General features: G+C 42.1%; 1 protein-coding gene across 7 annotated transcripts in view; it reads left to right on the forward strand.

The window, feature by feature from the left end:
• Positions 60 to 20,174, forward strand: part of BBX (BBX, HMG-box containing) — a 131,176-nt gene continuing 111,061 nt past the window's right edge. For 2 of the 7 annotated variants that reach the window (XM_021400615.1, XM_021400677.1), the window contains exon 1: positions 60 to 961. In XM_021400615.1, coding sequence (XP_021256290.1) covers positions 860 to 961 — 102 coding nt within the window. In that variant the 5' untranslated portion in view covers positions 60 to 859. Of the gene's footprint in view, positions 962 to 11,832; positions 11,856 to 20,174 lie in introns of those variants that run through there. The other 5 variants (XM_021400633.1, XM_021400601.1, XM_021400623.1 and 2 more) reach the window with 5 other exon arrangements.

Below are 20,174 nucleotides of genomic sequence, written 5' to 3' on the forward strand. Positions count from 1 at the left end.
GCCCCGAGCCCCGCGGCCCCGCCGCCCGCCCCCAAAGGTGTTGGGCAGAGTTTCCCCCCGGGAGGGCGAGATTTATGCGCTGCATTATTGCCGCTCTCCTCCCCCCTCAAAGCAAGATGGACTCTCTGCGCTCTCTCTCTCTCTCCGTGACTCTCGCTCGCTCGCTCTCCGCTCCTCTCCCCGTCTCCCTGTGTCTTGTCAGCCTTCGAGATCGACATTTTGTAACTAAGATGCAAACTTGATGGGGACCGGCGGCGGGCTGGGGGTGCCGCCGTGGGGGCTGAGCCGCGGCGAACCCCGGCTGGCGGCAGCCTCGCTCCATATTTAATACCTTTCCTTCCCACCCCACCCCGCAGCCCGGGTTCCGCTGGCCCTACACTTCGCACGGGCGGCGGCCTGGGCCCCCGTGCCCGGGGCCGCGGGCACTGCCCGAAGCCATCGCTCGCGAGCTCCGGTACCTGCGGCCGCCCGGTGCTGCCCGGTGCTGCCCGCTGCACCCGTGCGCAACTTTCCGCCTCGCCCCTCGTTCCTGTGTGGCGATGATCTCGCGTGGGGCGACCCTGCTCGTGCTGCTCGCATAGGTGTGCGTGCACCCGAACGGCCGCCGGGCAGAGGGAGGAAGAATAACCCACCCTGCTGCTGCTGCTGCTGCTGCTGCACGCGCGGCGACCTGCTCCCTGTGCCCTCCGCAGCCACGGTGCATCTTTTGTTTGCGCCTTCCCGAGGCTTCCTGCTGCTGCCGTGTGGTGCTGGGAGCTCAGGTGGGGTGGGGCGAGGAGAAAGCTGCCCTCAAGTTTTGGGACCGCTCCTCTCGTCAGTGTCGCGGCGGGCTGTGATATTGTAAAATGACGGTGTGCTGATGGTGTGCTTTTATTTGATACTTTATAGGTCACTATCACATGACAAAGGCTTTGAGACAGCTTCATCTTCGTCTGTCTGTAATTTCCACTTGCCTTCCTGGGTGAGTATGTAAACCGTACACACAGAAAAAGAGCTCGCTTCTTGCTCCTGAGGCAGAGCAGCTCTCGGTGCCGCTTCTGACATGGAAGATGCTCGTTTGGGTTCTGCCACCTCAGGAAACATGTCTTCTCCAGGTGCTGGCAGCAGCTGCTGGCTTGCAAAGTTTCTGCACAGGGGTCGGACAGAATAAGCCGAGCACTGTGCGTCCTTGCGTCTCTTGTCCCTCCACTGCTGCTTTGTCTCTCCTGTTATTTTTTTTTTGAACCCTGTTTTGAAAGGATGATGAATTCATTGGCTTAGGGATGAGGTTTTGAATAAAAGTAATGTTAAGATATGCATAGTGCAATGTGGAGGTCAAAAACTCACTTTGATAGTGATGAGGGGAAAAACATGGAAAATACCAACCATTGGAGCAGATGATGGAAAATCTCTGTGGGTCAGGAATTGGCAAGAAGTTTGATGTAGCAGCAGCACTACTACAGCAGGAGTTGGTTCGGTTCTAACATGTAAACAGCATTAATTAGAATTCTATCTGTACTGTTTCTGTGTTGCTTTTTTTTTTTTCTTTTGGCATTGATGAATGCAGGTACCTCTCAGTATACAAGACAAACCTTAGTGACTTGGTGGTAGTATTCCTCAGCCTTCCAGTGTGCAGCTTCCTGTTCTCCCCGTACGCTGTGGGAAAGTTCCGACACCTTTTGATGAAGAATTTGGTTTCAGAGCTGAAGTGGACGAGGTCATGTAAAGGAGAGGTTGTGCATTTGTGGGGTTGCGTTCATAGGTAGCACAAGGTGTGTGCCACTGGAGCACCTTTCATGCCATTGCCCACAGTGGCACTAAACTGCATTGGGCTTAAAATGAGGAAGTGGGAGATTGTTTTTATGTGTGTATGTGTATATATATTTTTTCATGGCAATTTTGTATACTTAACAGAAAACAAGATGAGGCATGCATTTGGGATAAGCTTAGCACTCATAAATGTGAAGTATTAATAACATAGCCATGACCTTTTCCAGTCAGTGTACAGCAGACTTGTGATAAGTGATGGTCCCAAACGTGCCAGCTAGAAGGGGGCTGCAGGGAGCAGCTGTGCTCTGTGATGCTGTGGCCACAGACCTTTCTTTCAGGCTGGGATAACCGCTGTGGGGAGGTGGGTCACAGGGACAGTGCTGCCTGTACTTCAGTTCCTGTAGAATTGCACCCGAATCTCCATTTTCCAGATACTGTGGGCAGTGGGGTTCATATGTGTAGGTCTGAGACTATAAACACCAAATTAAACTACTGAAATTCTTTATTACAAATTGTTGCTTTCTGTTCTATAGCATTACTGACATCCTGCTCTGTGTAGAGTAACTGATGCAACAGTTTTCCCAAAGTAAGAACACACTGGGAAATTCAGAAACTAGCTGATAAGCTTCAAACTGTTATTCAGAGCTGAATACACGTATGCTGATTTTTTGGACTTAATTTTCTGTGTTTTTGGGTAAGAGTCGGGTTAGGGAGCTATAAGTTCCTAGGACTTTTTCTTCATTTGGAGCAATAGTAAAAGATACAGGGCGTGAACACCGTGGGGGCCTTGCTTCAAGTGGGCCCTTCAGTCATTTTCTAGCTGTAGTTTTGTGTGACGAAGCCTTCTGTGTACATGGGAGTTCAGTCCTAGAAATTATGTGGAGATAATCATCTGTCTACAACTTCTAAGAGGAGTGGGCCTCTGTTTTGTGTGTAGTCCTAAGTGTAGCACTTGCCTAATATTGATCTGGCATGAACAAATTGCAAAGAAAAGAAAAGTGTTCTTTTGAACAAAAAGGCACGTTAAAAGTTTTAGAGGAGGCTGAAAAATATGTTTCCTCATAGCTTAAAGTGTAATAAAACTAACATGGCCATTTAAAGGGGAGAATGAAGATTTTGTTAGATTCGGCCACAACTAGAAATATTCGTGTACTTTAAAGAGTGCTTGTTTTGGTAACAACAAAGATGTGCTTTATTACAAAGTCTCACTGAAGTATCCATCCATGGCTGGAGTTCAGTAATCCAGGCCTGATGTACAGGATGGCCCTTGAGAAGCAGAGCCAGGTGGAGTGCTGGTGTGTCACAGGCTGGGAGGCGGAGATGTGCTTAGGAAGGGGCCATGAGTAATTCTCAGTCATTGGTCCCTATCTCCAAAGTTTGTTGTATGCTCCCCTTCCTCCCAGCCCAGCGAGCTGATAAAGTGTTTCAAAGCAGACCCACAATTTAGGAAGCTTCTACATTGAGGTAAACTTATGTCAGGAAGTTGCCCTGGGCACTTTAGAGTTGTTGGGGGCTGCTTGTTCTGCACCCAGCACCTGCAAAGCTCCCATAGGTTTCAGTGGGAGCTGTGTTTAGGAGAGGAATGATGCTGAGAGGAATTTGTCCATATTTGTTTTCCCATTCAAGGAGAAAAATGTTCTCCATCGTAGCTGTCGTGTGAATAATTAAAGATCTTAAATGTCACATTTTCCACATAAAATATCAGAGGAAATCGTGCATTTATTTTATACCTTGCACTTTTTTCTTCCAGAACACTTGTAATGCACTCTGTTCAGAAGTTAGTGGTTCTCCGGCTTGCGATCCTCTAAGCACACAAACATCTTTAATCGTGTGACAAGTCTTGCTAAATTCACTAATATGTTTGCTTGCATTCAGAGCTGAAAGTTATTCCAGGTTGCTGCTGCTGCTCGTCCTCTGTGGGCTGATGGTCAGTGATGTCCTGGACAGGGCTTGTAGCGGGCTGTTAGCAAGTTAGGAAACTTGGAGCAAGTGGATGGGGAGAGTTGTTCTTCCAGTGTGTAAGTAGTGGGGAGCATGCAGGCAAGGTGTATGCCACACGCGTGCAGGCTCTGCTGTAGTGTGAAGGCTGTAAACACACCTGCAGTGACACCTGGGCAGCTGTGAGCTGAAACATTGCTCTCTTTGGCCTCTGCATGGCATGGGCGGTTGTTCAGGGCTCCATGTTTGTGAGAAGGTGGCTCTGTGATGGAGGGTAGATGCTAGAAACTAAAGCCGGAGCTGAACTGAAACTCTGGTTCTAATTCCTGACCATAACTCGCACTGTCACTGTTAAAACCAGCGGCTGCTTTCCAAATTGTGGGCCCAGGTCATGTCCTGTGCCCTCTGTGTGGGCCTGCTGAAGGCTCACAGGGTCAGAACATACTCGTGGAAATGCGGCCGTATGTCCTTCTCCACCTGCAGATGGAGGCTAATGAAACCTCCCTTCGTTAAGTCGCACCGTGCCCATGTATGGAACAGTTTACCTGAGTGAAGTAAGTTTGTTTTAGCACAGTATGAATACTGTTTTATCCTGCTGTAATCATAATCACTTATGCTTTCTTTATTACTTAGGAGTCTGCAAAACTGGCTTGACATAACAGTCATATGTACTTCGGACTGCTTCTTGAGGGGGCAAAAACAGGAAGAAGTCAGTTTTTTCTTCTGCAGTATTATCTTTATTCCTTTTCCTTTCTTCCCCTTATTATTAGGGGAATTCATTGTCAGAAGCTTTTTCACTCTGATTTATGTGAAATAATCATTAGAACAGACTCCTCTTTGTTGTTTTTTTTTTTTTTTTACCACAGCTACTATTTACTTATTTATAACTATTGTTATTTAAATTTTAGTGATGGTGCAGTGCTTCTTTCTGAGGGCGGTGCACTGAGCCTGGTGCTTGGGGATGCTTATGTGTTCCACGAAGACCTCCAGCTGTCACTCCTCTTGATGGGTTTCAGATGGGATAAGACCTGAATCAGTGTAGGGGTTACTCAGACTTGAAGAGTGGATTGACGGCCTGCTGTGAGATTGCAACGCTTTAGGGGAAAAAAAGAAACAACAAATCTCACATTGTTCTCTGAATTATGTTACTAATAATTGGCATTGCCTTGTTTGTGTTCTTGTGCCCTGTCTGGAAAAGTACATAGGCCATGCTGTAATCACACACCTCAAAACAAGGAACAGTCACTTCTTATCCCTGTTCTAGGCACCTGAGATACAGAACAGTGAAGCAGCGCAGGCTTGTCTGCAGCCATTTAGCAGGTTACTGTGAGCAAAGAATGGAATTAAACCCACATCTGACTGCTTAGTTATGCCCTTTCCCTCAGTGTCTGCTTCCTGCAAAGCTTTCCTGGTAAATGCCCATCTTGACGTGTGAGCGGTCTCACTGAATTCTGTGCCAGCTGAGCATCTCATACTAATACCCAACTTCCTCCGTAGCACAACTTTTAAAAAGATATCTTTAGAGTAGTGTGAAACTGCTAGCTTTCAACTCTGTTGCTATTGACAGGAGGGCTTAGATTAAGAGGAGAGCTTACTGAGGAGTTTTTGCCACTGAATGTGCTATTTGGGCTATAGTGTGTATTACATTACTTAATACTAACTTCTCTGTGTTAACTTTATGAAATCAGATATTGGTTTTCATAAAAATATGCATTGGTCTGAATAGTTTTTTTTATGACTACATTGTTTTTATTCAATATTCATAATCTAGTGCTAAGTCACAACTAACTTTCTCACGGAACATGAAATTGGCAGAAGAGCCTGCTTTGGCACTCTGGGCCTATTTAGATAAGTAGCCGAACTTACCAGTTTGAGCTTCTGTTTCTAAACCCAATAAAGGTGTTTCGTGTTAGACGTTAAGATTTGCTGAAAAGTAGTGTTTCACTACTGTGGAGATGAGGTGGCTTTGGATTTAAAATAGGAGCTCTACTCAGGGAGGAAAGGAAACTTCACTTAGTGAAGATCTAATTGTAGCATTTGCAGTGACAGTAGCATTTTATCATTTCTGGTGTTTATAAAATTGATAATACAAAAGATGAATCAACAAACAGAGCATGCGTTTGACATTTTCCCATGTTCCTGCCTCTTACACAAATGTACAATGTAATAGCAAGTCGTCATGAGCATGGACAATTCAGCATGTGAAAATAAACCAGCTTCAGGCATCTCTGTGTACAAAGAAAGCTACTACAACAAAATTTCAGTTTTTAGCAAGGACGAGGACAGTTAACTGGATTTTATGCAATTACACTGTAGAAAATCCAATGCTTGGGAAGCATGGAATTCTTATCATTAGAAATCCTCCCCGTGGGCGTTTCAGTGTAAAAGATTTTTATAAAATGTGAAAATCTTCAGAAGTAAGAAGCGGCGTTTTACTGACCCTTGTTGTCACTGAGTGTCTCTCCCAGCAAAGATGAAACAAACTCAGCGTGCTTCCACAACATGAGAACTAAGTTCAGAGAACTTAGATCTCAAGTGGAAGCTGTCTTGACAAGAACCTCAACAAATCCTGTCTGCACCTTCCCTTGCTGAGGGGAAGTGGGAAGTTGCTCATCCTGGTGCCTGTTTTTTGTTTTTTTTTGTTTTTTTTCTTTTGTTGTTTTGGTTTTCTTTTTCTGAGGACCGTAATCTGTAGCAAATTGCTGGAGAGTCTGCTGTGAGATGTTTGGTGACCACGCTGACCCAGTGTCCTGTTGCATGGTTACTTTCCTCCTGTAGGTGCAGCACCAGGAAGGTTTATGCCGTCGCGTTCTCAGGAGCCGCTTTCCCAGGACCAGGTGCACAGGGTGAAGGGCAGCGCCTCAGCACCACTGATGACAGATGAATTGGCCCGTGGCAGGGTTCAAGTGGGGAAAGCTTGAACCTGGGCGTCTGGTGGGCTGACCACATCGTAGTGGCTGCTCTGTGCTGCTGAGTGTGCCCAGCAGTGCCTTTAGCAGGATGGAAACTGCTAAGTGAACTCTACTGCTGTTTGCTTGGTGGCTTTGATCCTATACCTTTCAGGTGTTTTCTGCCAGTTATGTAAGGACCTTCAAGCATGTGCATTCTCGGAAGTAGTCTCTTTTCTTTTTTCTTTCTCTTCTTCTCTCCCATAACTTCCCCAGTCAGAACTTAACCAATGAGCTCACAAGAGCTTGTAGGAGAGGGTAAGGCATCTCGCGTGATAGTAGTCGGGATTATGTCTTGTGCAGTAAGTCTTCTTTCTTCTTTTATGAAGCAAATTATCCTAAGTTCTTGTTTCTGTATGTGAGCTTATTTAAGAGAACAACACTGTGAGAAATTTGGTGATGAAGCTTGATAAAGAAAACCTTGGGACAGAATGGAAAGAGTGACATAAGAAGTCAAGTTTTTTCTTTTTTTTTTTTTCATGCTCTTCAGCATGAAATACCTCCACAAAAGTCAGCAGAGCTGAAACATTGTGATATTCTGCATTAAAATCAGTCTATGAAAGTTAAGAGGAAGTTGTGCTTTTTTGCCAGGTTGATGAAATGGGCACTTTTATGGTTGGCCATGTTCAATTTACTGTCCATGAGTCACTTTTAAGCAATAGCTGTTCTATAGTGAGGCACATCATGCTGATTTATGTATTTTATTATTATCATTACTGTTTTTTATGGGGCAAAGTATGGGGATGTCATTGCATCTTGTCTTAACTATGGAAGAGCTCGGTCCTGCAGCTATACCTTTGCAGTTGGAGTACTGGACAAAAAGCCAGAACTGGAGCTACGTCAGTGATCCACACCCCTTCATGGATCTGACCGAGGCTGCTGGTAGCCTGCAATTCCTCAGGAAAGCTGCCAATTTTGCGTTATTCTTAATTATTGATATGCAGCCAGTCCTGCCAGGGTCACGCACCCATAGCACTCAGTAATCAGTGCGCAAGTGCGTGGCCTGACGATGAGCAGTAGAGGAAGGGCAAGGAACACAGACTGAAATGTGCAGAGTTCCTGGAAATGAGAAAGGACTGGGAACACGGCATCTAAATAGTACGGCTTTTGTCATGTGTGTACAGCTACTTTGCATGTATGTTTGCTTCCCAAGTTTATGTGACTCAGTGAGGAAAGTGCTTTGATGCAGGGTAAATCAGTAGTTGGAGAGCATAGCTTTTGAAAGAGGTATTGTTATCATCTCCAGTTCACTGAAGTCTGGCTTCAGTTGTCCTTTCTCTTTGCAAAAAGTCTTTTTTTATGCTCAGTTCTCATGTTGTGGAGCACAGACTTCCTGCCTGCCTCAGTTCTCTCATCGGTGAGCACGGTGCCACAGACTTGTGAGTTCCAGCATTTACGTCTTTTGGATGTCTCGGAATTCTTTTTTTCTTCAAGTAAAATGTCTCTATTTGTGTTTCTTCCGTCTAATTTGTTTGAGATACTCTTTCATACATTGTGTTAAACATCAGTCATCAAGTGCTCATAATATATTTTGAAACAAGTACACAAAATTGCAGCACGATTCAGCACTGATTACAGAGCTATGGCATAGGAATTAATAAGAAAATAAAAATAGCATAATTAATTTCCAGCTGCTTTTGGAGAAACAGGGGTGTTTATGGAGGAAATTTGGTGTCTGCAAAATGAAGAATGACAAAGCTGGTAGCAAATACTTTAAGCAAGAACCTATTCGCAGTTTGCTTCCTCTGCTTCATCGATTAAAAACACGTTCCAGAGGCGAAAGAATAAACAGAAGTTGCTGTGCTGCTTGTGGAAGGCTGCTGGACTAAATAAAGAGCACAAGTGTCAGAACTTGAGCGAGTGGAGGAAGTTTTCAATTTTATTTATCAGTATAGAAAACCTTAAATAAGGGAAGTAAAGCACGGACAGCTAAGTGGGATTGTTGGTTGTGTGCGTCCCTTTCCCATTAATCTGAAAGAGAACTGCCTGCATGTGTGTCAAATTGTTTCCAACTGTTCCCCTTGGTATTAACTCAGTGTTTTCCTTGCATCTCTTGTATGTGCTCGCCTCTGTGTTGCTGCAGCGCATCGGGGGCTTGCGTGGAGTACGTTCTGTGGCTCAAAGCTACCTGGACCAAACCTGGTGCTGTGAGAGCCCTGTGGGGCTTGATTTCCTTGCAAGGATGCTGTCAGAGGAGCTGCAGCTCTGCCATCTCTGCTCAGTTCGCTGCTGCTGCGAGCTGACTGCTCAGCCAGGTGGATCTCTGAGCAATGCTTCAGGCCTCTTTGCCCAGGCCTGCCTGGTTTGCAAGCAGCAAAGGATGATCCTTTCCCTCTGGGAGGCAGGTCCAGAGGAAGCAGTTATTTATTTGCCTGGAGGAGCAGGCTCCTGGCGATGCGGTGCCGTGGGTGATGTGCTTTCTGCTTGCCGTCCTGGGTGGTCCCACAGGGCAGCGTGCAGAGTTTGGTTGCTCTTTATTAAGAGAGATGGAGTAAACAGACCAGGGGAGGTGAGGTGGTTGTCGCAGGTGTCCCCACTCAGTGGGTGGCAGCTCAGGTCTCCCAGTGAGGACAGCAGCCGCTCTGAGTCAGGGATCCTCCAGAGAAGTCTTTGGGTGTGTTTTGGAGTGCCGTCAGACCTTGCAGCCATTGAGCCAGGCTGAGGCAGATTGTGGAGGCAGGCAGAGCTCAGACAGGGAGGCTCTTACACCAAATTTTCATGGCTTTTGTGAGCCCCAGGTGTGCACGTTACCTTTGCATATGTGGTGCCCTGGCATTCCAATTCTGTCTGTGCAACGGATTGAAATCATGACTATAGTCAATAAATGCTCAGTTTAGATTGGTGATTTTAATCTCATTTTGCTTTGGTATTCTCGTATTTGTTTTCTCAGAGGCAGTGTCTATTGGTAGACGACCGTTAAAATACGTTTCTAAATATAGCCTTTACACTAGGTTTAGCCCTTCTTTTTTGCTAGTTCAGAGGATGCACTGTATGCCTGCCCCTTTTGTAAGTAATTATGTGGCTTATATGCAATTATTTAGTTTGCAAGGAGTGGAAAGCTTTTGTTTAGAACGTGACAAATCATACTGTTTATACTGTGGTCTTTAAGATTCCTATTTATTAAAGTAATACATGTGCACCAACACTCCTGCGTGGGTTAATGCAGGCAGTGCTTGCACTCAGTGCTTGAAAGAAAGTATGATCCCGAATAAGGTACAGATTCTGATGTAACCAAACCAAGCTTTTAAAACTGGGAAAACTAATCCCCATTTGTTTTGCTTTCTCAAAAGAGAAGAAAAATGAGCTTTCTTGCTTTTTCAGCTTTATACCACTTACACTTTTTCCTGCAACTGTGATGGAAGTTGCTGCTTTCAGGTAACCTGGTTCTAAACCTAATTCTTCTTCCTGGTCCTAGAGTGAAGACTGACATGTTCAGTATTTAAATTTTTTTTTACAATTTTGAAATAAAAAATCAAAATTATTTATATATATATATTGAGTTATAAAATATTGCAATAGAATTTTAGCATTGGTTTGTCATAAAATAAAGCTAGATTACAATTAAGCGTGTTTTATTAATATACATTTAGCATCAGTAACATCTGATTGAAATTTGAGTCTAATTTGCTTTTTTCAGAAAGGATTTGTTTTGTTGTAAACCTATTTATGTTAAGCTGAAAACATTTTCTAAGACAACTTCAGTATCCATTATCCAAAGTTCATGTCTGTAATAACAAAAGTCTGCCACCAGGAAGGAGCACAGAGCAGCTCACTAGATGACGCTGTGGCTGGGTTAACATCTTTATGGGAGATGGATGCCTCTGCTGCTCCTGGCAGGTACGGATCAACAGAGACCTGTCTGTTTACAAAGTTGTGTGATGAAAATAAATAAAAACAACAAAGTGATTCTTTTAAAAACTGCTGTGACAGTCTTTCCATCCGATTGCGTGATGTGTGACTGTGGTTTCAATGGTCGAGGGAGGACTTGATAATTTACAGGAAGGAGTCTAGCACCACTGCTGTCCAGAACCCAAAAACTGAAATTAAGGTTTTTTGCTGAATGTGTTTTGCTCAGCTTCATTGATGTATTAGATGAAGAAAATGATTAAAAACAAGATAAATAAAATGATAAATGCCATAGAAACTGTATGGTGTAACATGGGTAAAGAATTCTAATCTCTTCCCCTTCCTTCTCCCCCCACTCAAAATATTATTAGCGTCTTGACAGAGTCAAAAACCTTGATAACACTTATTCACTCTGCAGCTCCATGGTGTTTTTCTGCAGCAGGGGAAGAGTGTACCAGTGTTTGTGACTGCTAAGGAATGCAGAATTAGACCTCAGGCGATTGGAGAATTGTACTCAGAAATGTAGAGTGTGCCTGAGGCCTGGTGCACGGTTATACAAACTATTCATATATTGTAATTTTGCTCCCCCCAAAAGGAAGAGTAACACACTTAAGTAAAAGTTTTTATGGCCTTCTTTCCTCAGTGCAAACAGATCTTGTGATCATGTCTCTCTATCCTGTTTGTCAGAGTTCTTTTGTATCAATGTGTAGGGTATTCAAAGTATCTACAGCTGTTGGGGTTCTTGTATGGCTAAATATTAACATATAAGATTATAAACTTAAATAGAAATTAAAGAAGACTTGAAGCGACCGTTGAAATCTGTTCACAGATGTTGAAAGCAGTCAAGAACAACCACATTCCTTTAAAAAAAAGTGGGAAAGTTACTGAATATTGTCTACACTTTTTCTTAAGAGAACATGCCAAAGTAAGATGAATCGCTCATCCTGAAAGGGTCATCATTTTCTTTTTCCCATATATTTGCTACAAGAGCAGTAAGGAAATAAGTCACGCATTTTAGGCAACTTTTCTTATGGAAGCTGTTTATTGCCAAAGCATTCATGTTTTATGAAAGTGCCTTAAAACAATTAGCTCTTGTTTGGCGTAAGTGTTTAAACAGAATGCTTTAGTAATGTGGCTGATTTTATAGTTACTGCGTTTCCTTAAGATTGAACTATTCTTGTTCTGACTCGTTTTCCTCCCCCCCTTAAATATGTGAAATGTTGAGAGTTTCTTTTTCAGAAAAGAAGTATTTGAGCCAAGATTTTTTTTTTTCAGGAGTAGTGGTATCTTGGAGGGTGTTCTGCCTGAGATGTCTCGGAGAAGCCCGTTCCTCAGCATGTGCTTAGCGGTGCTTTCCTGATGGCTCACTCTGAGGTGAGCTACTGGCCATAAAAAAACCTGGTTGTAAGATGCCCCTCAGTCTGAGCTCTGAGCTGATGTGTTTGTGTGATCCCACTGAGGCTGCTGGAGCAGAGTTGGGCTCTGTTTGTTGTGGGGGATTCTGGCAAAACCAGTGAGGAGCACTGCGTGTTTAAAATATTGTTGTAGCTACGTTGGTAATGCTTGATGGGAAGAATGAGACATCTCTACCCCTCTCTGAGGTTATTTTGGAGGAGTAGAGGGCTTAGTCCCATCACTGCAAATTAAGTCCTCGTTTTCCCAGGAGCGGTGCTGTGATGGCTCAGATCACCGCCTCTCCAAGTTCAGTGGAAAGTTTGCTGTTGGCTTCAGTGGGAAGAAATTCAGGTTTGTAGCAAATGTCTTCATAGATCTAATTGAGGGACTTATTCTATAAGGCTCTTCTGTACTTGACCTGTATCGTGATATTGGTTATTGGTGTGGATTTTACTGCTGCAGAAACAGGGATGAAAGTATGAGCATGGATACAATAAACTCAGAAAGAAGGTACTGCGTGTTGTGACAACTTCTTCACCTTCAGAGACCAAAATAAGCTGTAAAATCTTTTCTGTAAGGGTTTATTTGTGTTTCTGTAACTGCCTTGTGGCCCATAAAGGTATGCTGGTGTAACACCTTCTGCATGAGGCACACACATAGGAAGATCCCTTGGGTGGTTTCCACTGGGATCCTGGTACATCAGTTGTTCTGGTCTTGTTCCAGTGTAGCTGAAGCAAGGCTGTTTTCTAAGGTGGACAGATTCTTTGGGTAACATGTGAATTACACTCTGATGGTGTTAGGAGTGAAGAAGAGAAAGCTTGGAGTGACTTTCTAGTAAGATGTGCACCAGGCACTGGATGAACTTTATTAAGTATGTCCTGAGGCATGTGCAATACTTGTATCTAATACAATTTACTGTTTAAGCTCAAATATATTCAGAGAGATGGTTGAAAATACATTCTAGTTCTACATTTATTCTTTAGCAAGCAAATGAAAGGCTTGCACTTCCTTCTAGGATTCAAAGAGTAAAAACTGTGCCCGATGAAACAGGAAAAAAGAAAACAGGCCAGTAATGCAGTTTTACTATTAATTTGCTTCATGATCTTGGGTAGATTGCTTCCTCTTTCTGTTTCTCCATTTACAAATCTGGGATGGTGATGGCTTCTTCCTTCGTGAAGTGTGGTGCAATCTCTGAAAGGAAAAGTTTGATACTGAGTTGTGGGACAGAAAGTTTAAAAATAATAATAATAAAAAAAATTGTCCAGATTTTTACTTCATTTTGTTTCTTACCGAGTGCTGGATCTGCCATAGGGTAAAATACCAGTTAAAATAACAGCACTATTAATACAATATACTCTCAGTGTAAGTCCCCTTGGTTTGGGTTAACATCTGCGATGCTTTTTAACGTCTGAAAAAGCTGCTCTAGAGAGGTGGACTGAAGGTTGATTTTCAGCATTTTGTCCTACCAAAGAGTCAAAATAATTCACTTTCTAACCAGGTATGTAAACAGAAAAGTCTTCGAGCGTACTGTACAACATGGATGATGTTTAACAAAGTATGTAACATATATGAACGTCAACAATAACCCATTATTAGGGCATAATAATGCTTTGCTGTCAGAACTGCATACTTTTACAGGCATCAGCTAACTACTTCTTACAAATCTTTCAGAACTCTATTCTACAGATTGCAGAGTTGTCCCAGAGATGTTCAGGTAAGGCCAGGGCATGGCAAAGCTCCTGAACTTCCTGGAATTTTCTGCATCGCTGTAAAAATTTATTACACCTGCTGCCTCTTTGTTACTAAAACTTCTGCCCTCTATGCACGCCGTATTATTTTTCTATACTGATGGGACAAAAAAGTGATAACTTTGTCAGGTCAGATTTCAGGCAAACTGGCTGAGAATTCACAAACTCTCACCAAATCTGCTAGCATCCGACTTCAATATTCAGACCTGTTCTTGTCTATGCATGAGCTTGCACTGCATGATAGAAACATAACCCTGTAGGATTTCTCCTTAACTCGGCGCTATATGAATACCGCCCTCCGTTCTTCCGACTTCTCTGAAAGTGACTTCTGCAGGGATATATGAGTGTGCTCTGTCTGTGGTCTGAGATGTGCAGAGGTGGTAGAAATGTGTTTATGCTGATACTAGGCATGTGCTAAAATGTCCTACTGCTTAAAGGGCTTTTTAAGCCAGGCCTGGTCTATATTTCAATAGTTCAGCTGCTCTAGGAATTGACATAATTGGTATCGAAGGAAGAAAACATTGCAGCAGTGTGGGGCTTTGCAGAGGACTTGGTGGTTCCAGTCTTGCGTTTGAACTTGTAATTTTTAGTAGTAGTTAAGTAACAAGGAAGCCTAATGACTGTCTTTCAAAGTAGGTTTGACTGAGATTCACTGGATTTTGTGCTTTCTTTTTATATGCTGGTATTGTTCAGAGCTTTGGACTTCTGTGTCAACCTAGGGTTTTAAGCATGTTCTACTTTCTCAGTTGGCACACAGTCTTGAGCATACCGGAACTCGATTTCACAGAAAATTCTTAATACCTTGTTCACCTTCTGATGTCAAATCCAGCCATCTGTGTACTATACTGTGAAATAAAATGGTAGAAAGAAAATAACTGGTAAAAATTGGTGGATCCTAAGGAGGTTATATTCCCCATACTTATTTTACTATTACGGTCAGTGCAGGTTTTTTAGCTGTTGACCTTTTTTTAAGTGCTCCTGAACTTGAGTTTTTTGGACTGATTTTTTTTTTTTCCTTTGAGTTTATCCCAAAGGGTTACATAGGGTTTTCATCTGAGGGACATGAGAAAAGATTATAATTACAAAAATACATATCTTCAAGGAAAAACAAATTGAAAAACACCCTTAAAAGTAAATATATATGAAGAAACAGCCTGTAGTTCTTAAAAGTTTAGTCTGAAAAGAATGCTGGTCTCAACTGCTTTTCAAAGAATTGATTTTTATTTCACAAACGCAAAATAATTTTGTTTTTTGGGAGTGAGAGAGGGAATGGTTTTTTTTTGGTTGTGGGGTGTATGCGTAAGTGTAACAGTAAGAATTCTTCAGTTGTGGAAAAGACCAAGATCTTTATGTGTTTGGTTATTTCAAGACCCGGTCCTGCAGTACCTCTGTAATAGCAGTCCCCTGAGCTACTGCTGTTGCAGGCTTGAAGCCTTACATGCAGCTAATTGTATAGGGACCTGATCCTGCACTGAGACATTTTGGCTCAGATCCTTGGGCATGTGCACTGTTCTGGTAAGCTGTTGTGGCTTGGCATCGGTGAAACAATTGGTGGAGATGGATCTGATTGTGGATTCCAGTTTATAAAGCAGCAAGGTTCGCCTTGGAAATCTGATAAGGCTTGTTACTTACAGAAGCTTGTAAATCCTATAGCCTGACAGATTTATAAAGATGTTTCTCTAAGAAATAGAGTTGATTACATTCAGAACATTCCTCTTTTCTCCCTAAACCGTAAGGTTAAACAGCTGACAATAAAAGGAGATGAATAAGAATATAGATAAAAATAGTAGTGGTAAGTGGCTCAGTGGTGAGGTGAGGTCTTTTTCTGGTTATTACTTGAATAATGTAACTTATAACTGCTTGGAAAGTTTCCTCAACAAAAGTTTGCAAAAACTTTTTTGCAGAAAAATAGGCATTTCAAGAAAAAGTAATGCAGATCTCACCCTAACAGATGTAGAGTAGTGTTTCAGATAGGAACCAGAATAAAGACATGCCATGTTGCTTCCTTGACCTGTACCTGATGCTTCTGGTTCCTTAGGGATCCTGCAGACTTAAGCAGAGTTAATGCTGGTCAGTAACACTGGTCAACTATTGCTGCTGATGTTCAGAACCTGTGGGCAACAGTGGAGGGTGGAAATAATCAGATACTTTTCAATCTGCACCTGTTTAGGAGTGCTATTATCATGGCCAACAGGCTCACCAAGAGGACTTTCGATCAGGCTACGAGAACTGTCTGTTTCCAACAGTCCTGTAGAGTAGCTCAACTCCCTGTTACTGCTTTGAATTTGTAGGCAAGCAGGGATCTTCCTACTGCATTGCTAGTATTTCAAAATATAGAACTATTAGAGAAATAATGGAGATGGGAGGATTGTTGTCAACACTCACTTTCATTGAACTGGCGTTTCTTACAGTCCCAGTGTTTTTCTCTAGTGCTTTGTGATGGTGTTGAGAGACTTGCTGTAGGTGTTGGATCTGAACCTGTTCCGGTGCTAGATAATAACAGTCCTTTTTTTCTGTAGCCAGGTTCAGAAGGTGCCTTAGATACACATCTACAGTTAGAGTGAAGCTGGTTCGGTGTCATGGTACTCCACAGCAGGGAAAGAACTGAACCAGATGGCACCTGGCAAGGAGATGTTGATATTCCAAATACACAGAGTGAGGGTAGTTGATGCTGGTACCTGGGCTATCTTTGCAAGAGATTGTCTGGATCTCACTTCTAGGGTGCACAGGGTGTCTTCTGCAGCCCTGATGCCTCATGGGACTCCCTTTCTCATGAGTTTCCTATAGAGGAGGAATGCGTAAGGAAATGTGTGAGGAATGCCTTGATGTTGTCCAGACACAGTCAGTGCATGGGCACAACTCAATCTGAGAGGGAATCTCAGCCTAGGTGTTACCAGAGATACTTCTGAACTTGGACTTGTAAATTAATTGTCTGGCTACTACTAGGACTTCAAAAGTAGGAGAAGGCGGGGGAGGAATATCAAAGCTGTTGGAGACAAACACAAGCTTGTGAGGTCTTAAATTTTTTATCTGAGAGCACAACATTTCTGTTCCTCAGGTATGATGTGCCAACTTGAGGCACTGCCCAACATTTTGTCATTGCTTCAATCTGTAACAAAAATACATTATGCTTTTGGATGAAAGGGAGCATTTCTGCTGTGTTTCCTTTGGCTGTGAATCTCTAATTATTGTTCTTCAGTTTATTTATGAGCTAGTGAGGCCTTTACTAAAGGCAATTTGCTTATGATGTTAGAAAGCGCTGTTCCTGTTTTGAGTCTGACAATTTTTCCCACTTACCAAGGGAAGTCCCAAGAAGTTCAGCATACTACAGTTAGTAGCAACAAATAGGCAACATGGTAAATCTCCTCTACGTTCAGTAAAGGTATCTGAATGGGATGTGGGACAGGGAAGTGCTCCTCAAATGTTCTGTACATCTGTGACAAATCATTGAGCTCTGAGAATGAAAAGAAGCATGTTCATTTGGGTTGTTGATTAGGTTCATGGATTCACATCGTCTGCGCTTCCTTGTATGTTTTAATTTTGGGGATCTGGAGCAGCAGATATTTCTCTTAAATAGCCTTGCTCTTGCTCTTCACAATAGTTGCTGTTGTCTTTTGCACCTCCTCTAAGTAGGTGTAGTGGGTTACCTGTCTGAGTGGCAGTAGGCAAAGCATAAGATGTGAATATGGAGATCAAAGGATCTTTACCTGCTTTTTCCCATGTTGATAAAGTTTTCCCATTTCAGTTCTTATTCCTCTTGGGAGAATTTCAGTAGTTCATTAAGTCCCCTGCATGTAATAGGGGTGAAGGGGAGCGAATAGGGGAGGAACACTAATTAGAAGCTCAAGTTGCAGCTATAAAATGATCACATGGAACAGGATCTTTTGGGAGAACTGGACGTGTGTTGTTGCTGTATTAAAAGCTGAACAAATACGTAATTCCTTACAAAAGTAAGATTACTATGTTTCAAAAATGCACTTGACTGCAAGGATTTTCTGCCTTAAAATTCATATTATTTCTACATGGAATCTCCTTCCTACACGTGAAATTTACTGCTAGTGACAACTATTTGATCACAGTGTTATTTTAAACTTAGATGCATCAGCAAAGAACCTATCTAGAACTTAGGATTCTTGACAGATATTTAAATATTTAAAACACCCTCCATATGATTACTAAATCCAGCCCTTCAGCTATGTAAACAATGCTAGGAATAACGAACCAGAAAATATTCAAAATAGCATACTATCTCCATGAATATTTCTCTTTCACTTTCTCATTCACCGTGATGAGACACAAGGAAACGAATTCCTGAATTTTTTTTTATTTTTTTTTTTTACTGAGTCGCTGCTGAAACAAGTTTTCAGGGAAATCCACAGAGCCCCACAAGGTGGCAGGAGCTAACTGTGCTACATGTGAGCTGTGATCTGAAGGAGTGTAAAGGTAATGAATCGATTTGGCCAGTTGTGTGCATTTGGATCATGAACAAGTTAAACCAGACTTCAAAACCCACCTTGCACTTCTGAATAGTTTAGGCAAATAGATGAGATTCTAGCCTCAAGAATGTTCCTTCCAAAAAAAAAAAAATGTTTTGTGCATTATTACTGTATCAGCACAAAGGGCTTTCATGTTCATTCAGTGCTTCCTTGCTTGTAATTTCTCATCATTGCTGCGAACAGAAAGTGGGCTTGAAGCCCTTCAGCAGCTCACAGGCGTATGAGGTTCACAGTTTAACAAGTTGGCAGAAAGCATCTCTTAGTTGCAAACTCATCTTGACATCGTGGGAATGTTGATCGTGAGGACAGACACAGCATCTGGAACTGTGCAAGTGAAAGAATTTCTGCTGCTTTAATGAGACCATAGAGGTGTTTTTCTTTGAAAACCAAAGTATCAAACCAGCATTAAAAATACCAAAGAGTGGGGATTATTGGAAGTCATGAAAACAGCTCATCCTAATTAGTGGGACTGCTGGCCAGTATCTAGTGCATAAGGCTGAAATGCAGGGGATTTGTTCCCTCTGTTCCTACTATCCCTGTCCGCTGGAGTTCTTGTTTCACTTTTTCTTTGGTTTCCATTTACCTGCTGATGGTGTGTTCTCTCTTGAAACATTTCTGTGATGAGGATGTGAGAAGCACCACAAAAGAAAGGAGTTAGTCAAGTTTTCTCATCAAAGATGTGATTTGAGGGCCCTGTGGTTATACACTCATACTTGCTCCTGCTTATCCACGCGCTTTGATTTCTAGGTCTCTCAGTATTCCGTGATCTCTTTGGTGTGCCTTAGAAGGTGGATTTCTGTGGACTTCCAAGATTTTAGTTGGCAGAAGTAACAGAGAACAAAGCAGTTAATAAGACGAAGCTATTGGCCCTGACTCAGTGGACAACAGAGGACTGGTTTAGAGACTCATGAATCTCTTGATTTGTGTTAGGAGATTTTCTTATCTTTTACATCAGCAAATGTCTACTTCTATTTTTTTTTTTTTTTAGTGAGGATTTTTTTTCCTATATCAGCCAAGTACCTCTGGTAATTTGGACAGCCTCATTTATGCGGACAGGTAGTATAATTTAGTAGGGCTAAGGCAAGAATGGGATTAGGTAGTTTTCTTAACCATTAGACAGATACTAAGAGTAGAAGTAGTTCAACTCTAATATAAAATCTCAGTTTCTCCCTTCCCAGTAAATTTCTTGTTTCTATACTGTAGGAAAAAAAAAAAGTAAGCGTGTGTGATGGGTATATCTGGAATAAGCACCTGAGGTGAACGGAGTGAATATTTTTACATGCCTGTGTGTGAAATCATGTTGTTGTTTTTTTCTGACAGTGTCGGAAGCAACTTAAGTTAAGAACCTTTAATTCAGTCCTGGAACAACTTAAAGTTTTTTGCACTAAGATGTAATAAAATGGTCCGGTAAAATATCTACACCTTGCTTGAATGACAGGGATACAGGAATATAGAGATGGATGTTCTCAGCAACTATTATAAAGAAGCAGCATATATCATTATCTCACCAAAATACAAGCCTGAATAATTTTAGTGGTTGCATTCAAATACTTACTATTTTAAAATGAAAATTTTGCAGTTTCCGATGGTTGTGCTTCTCACCTGCCTTTAGTTTTGAAAAGAATTTTAGTTCCTACATAAATATCCTAAAATAGTGGTTAGGAAAGTAAATAAGCAAATATTCAGCTATTTGATGAACTCACTACTGAAATCTGTTGTATGCAGTTGAAGAAGTGTACAGTTTGCACAGTTACATGCCAGTAGAATTGGGCTGACTGTCAGCTGTGAATTATTAAGCAGTTACAGCTTACTGAAACAAACTTAGCTGTATTTGACCAAAAAGTTCAGAGACAATTAATAACATGTCAGTGAGATGCCTCATTCCTCTAACGACTCAGAGGAAAGCAACAGATCGCTTCTGCTGACTTGAAATACTGAGGGGGGGCGGAAAAAAGTGCGTGCACTTATATGCACATATGATGGAAGAAATCTGTTTTAAAGTTTAAAATAAAGGATCATGTGCTGCCAAGGTGTTGGTGTACAATAAGATTTTA

Source organism: Numida meleagris, chromosome 1, assembly GCF_002078875.1.
Source record: "Numida meleagris isolate 19003 breed g44 Domestic line chromosome 1, NumMel1.0, whole genome shotgun sequence".
In the NCBI taxonomy this organism is placed as follows: domain Eukaryota; kingdom Metazoa; phylum Chordata; class Aves; order Galliformes; family Numididae; genus Numida; species Numida meleagris.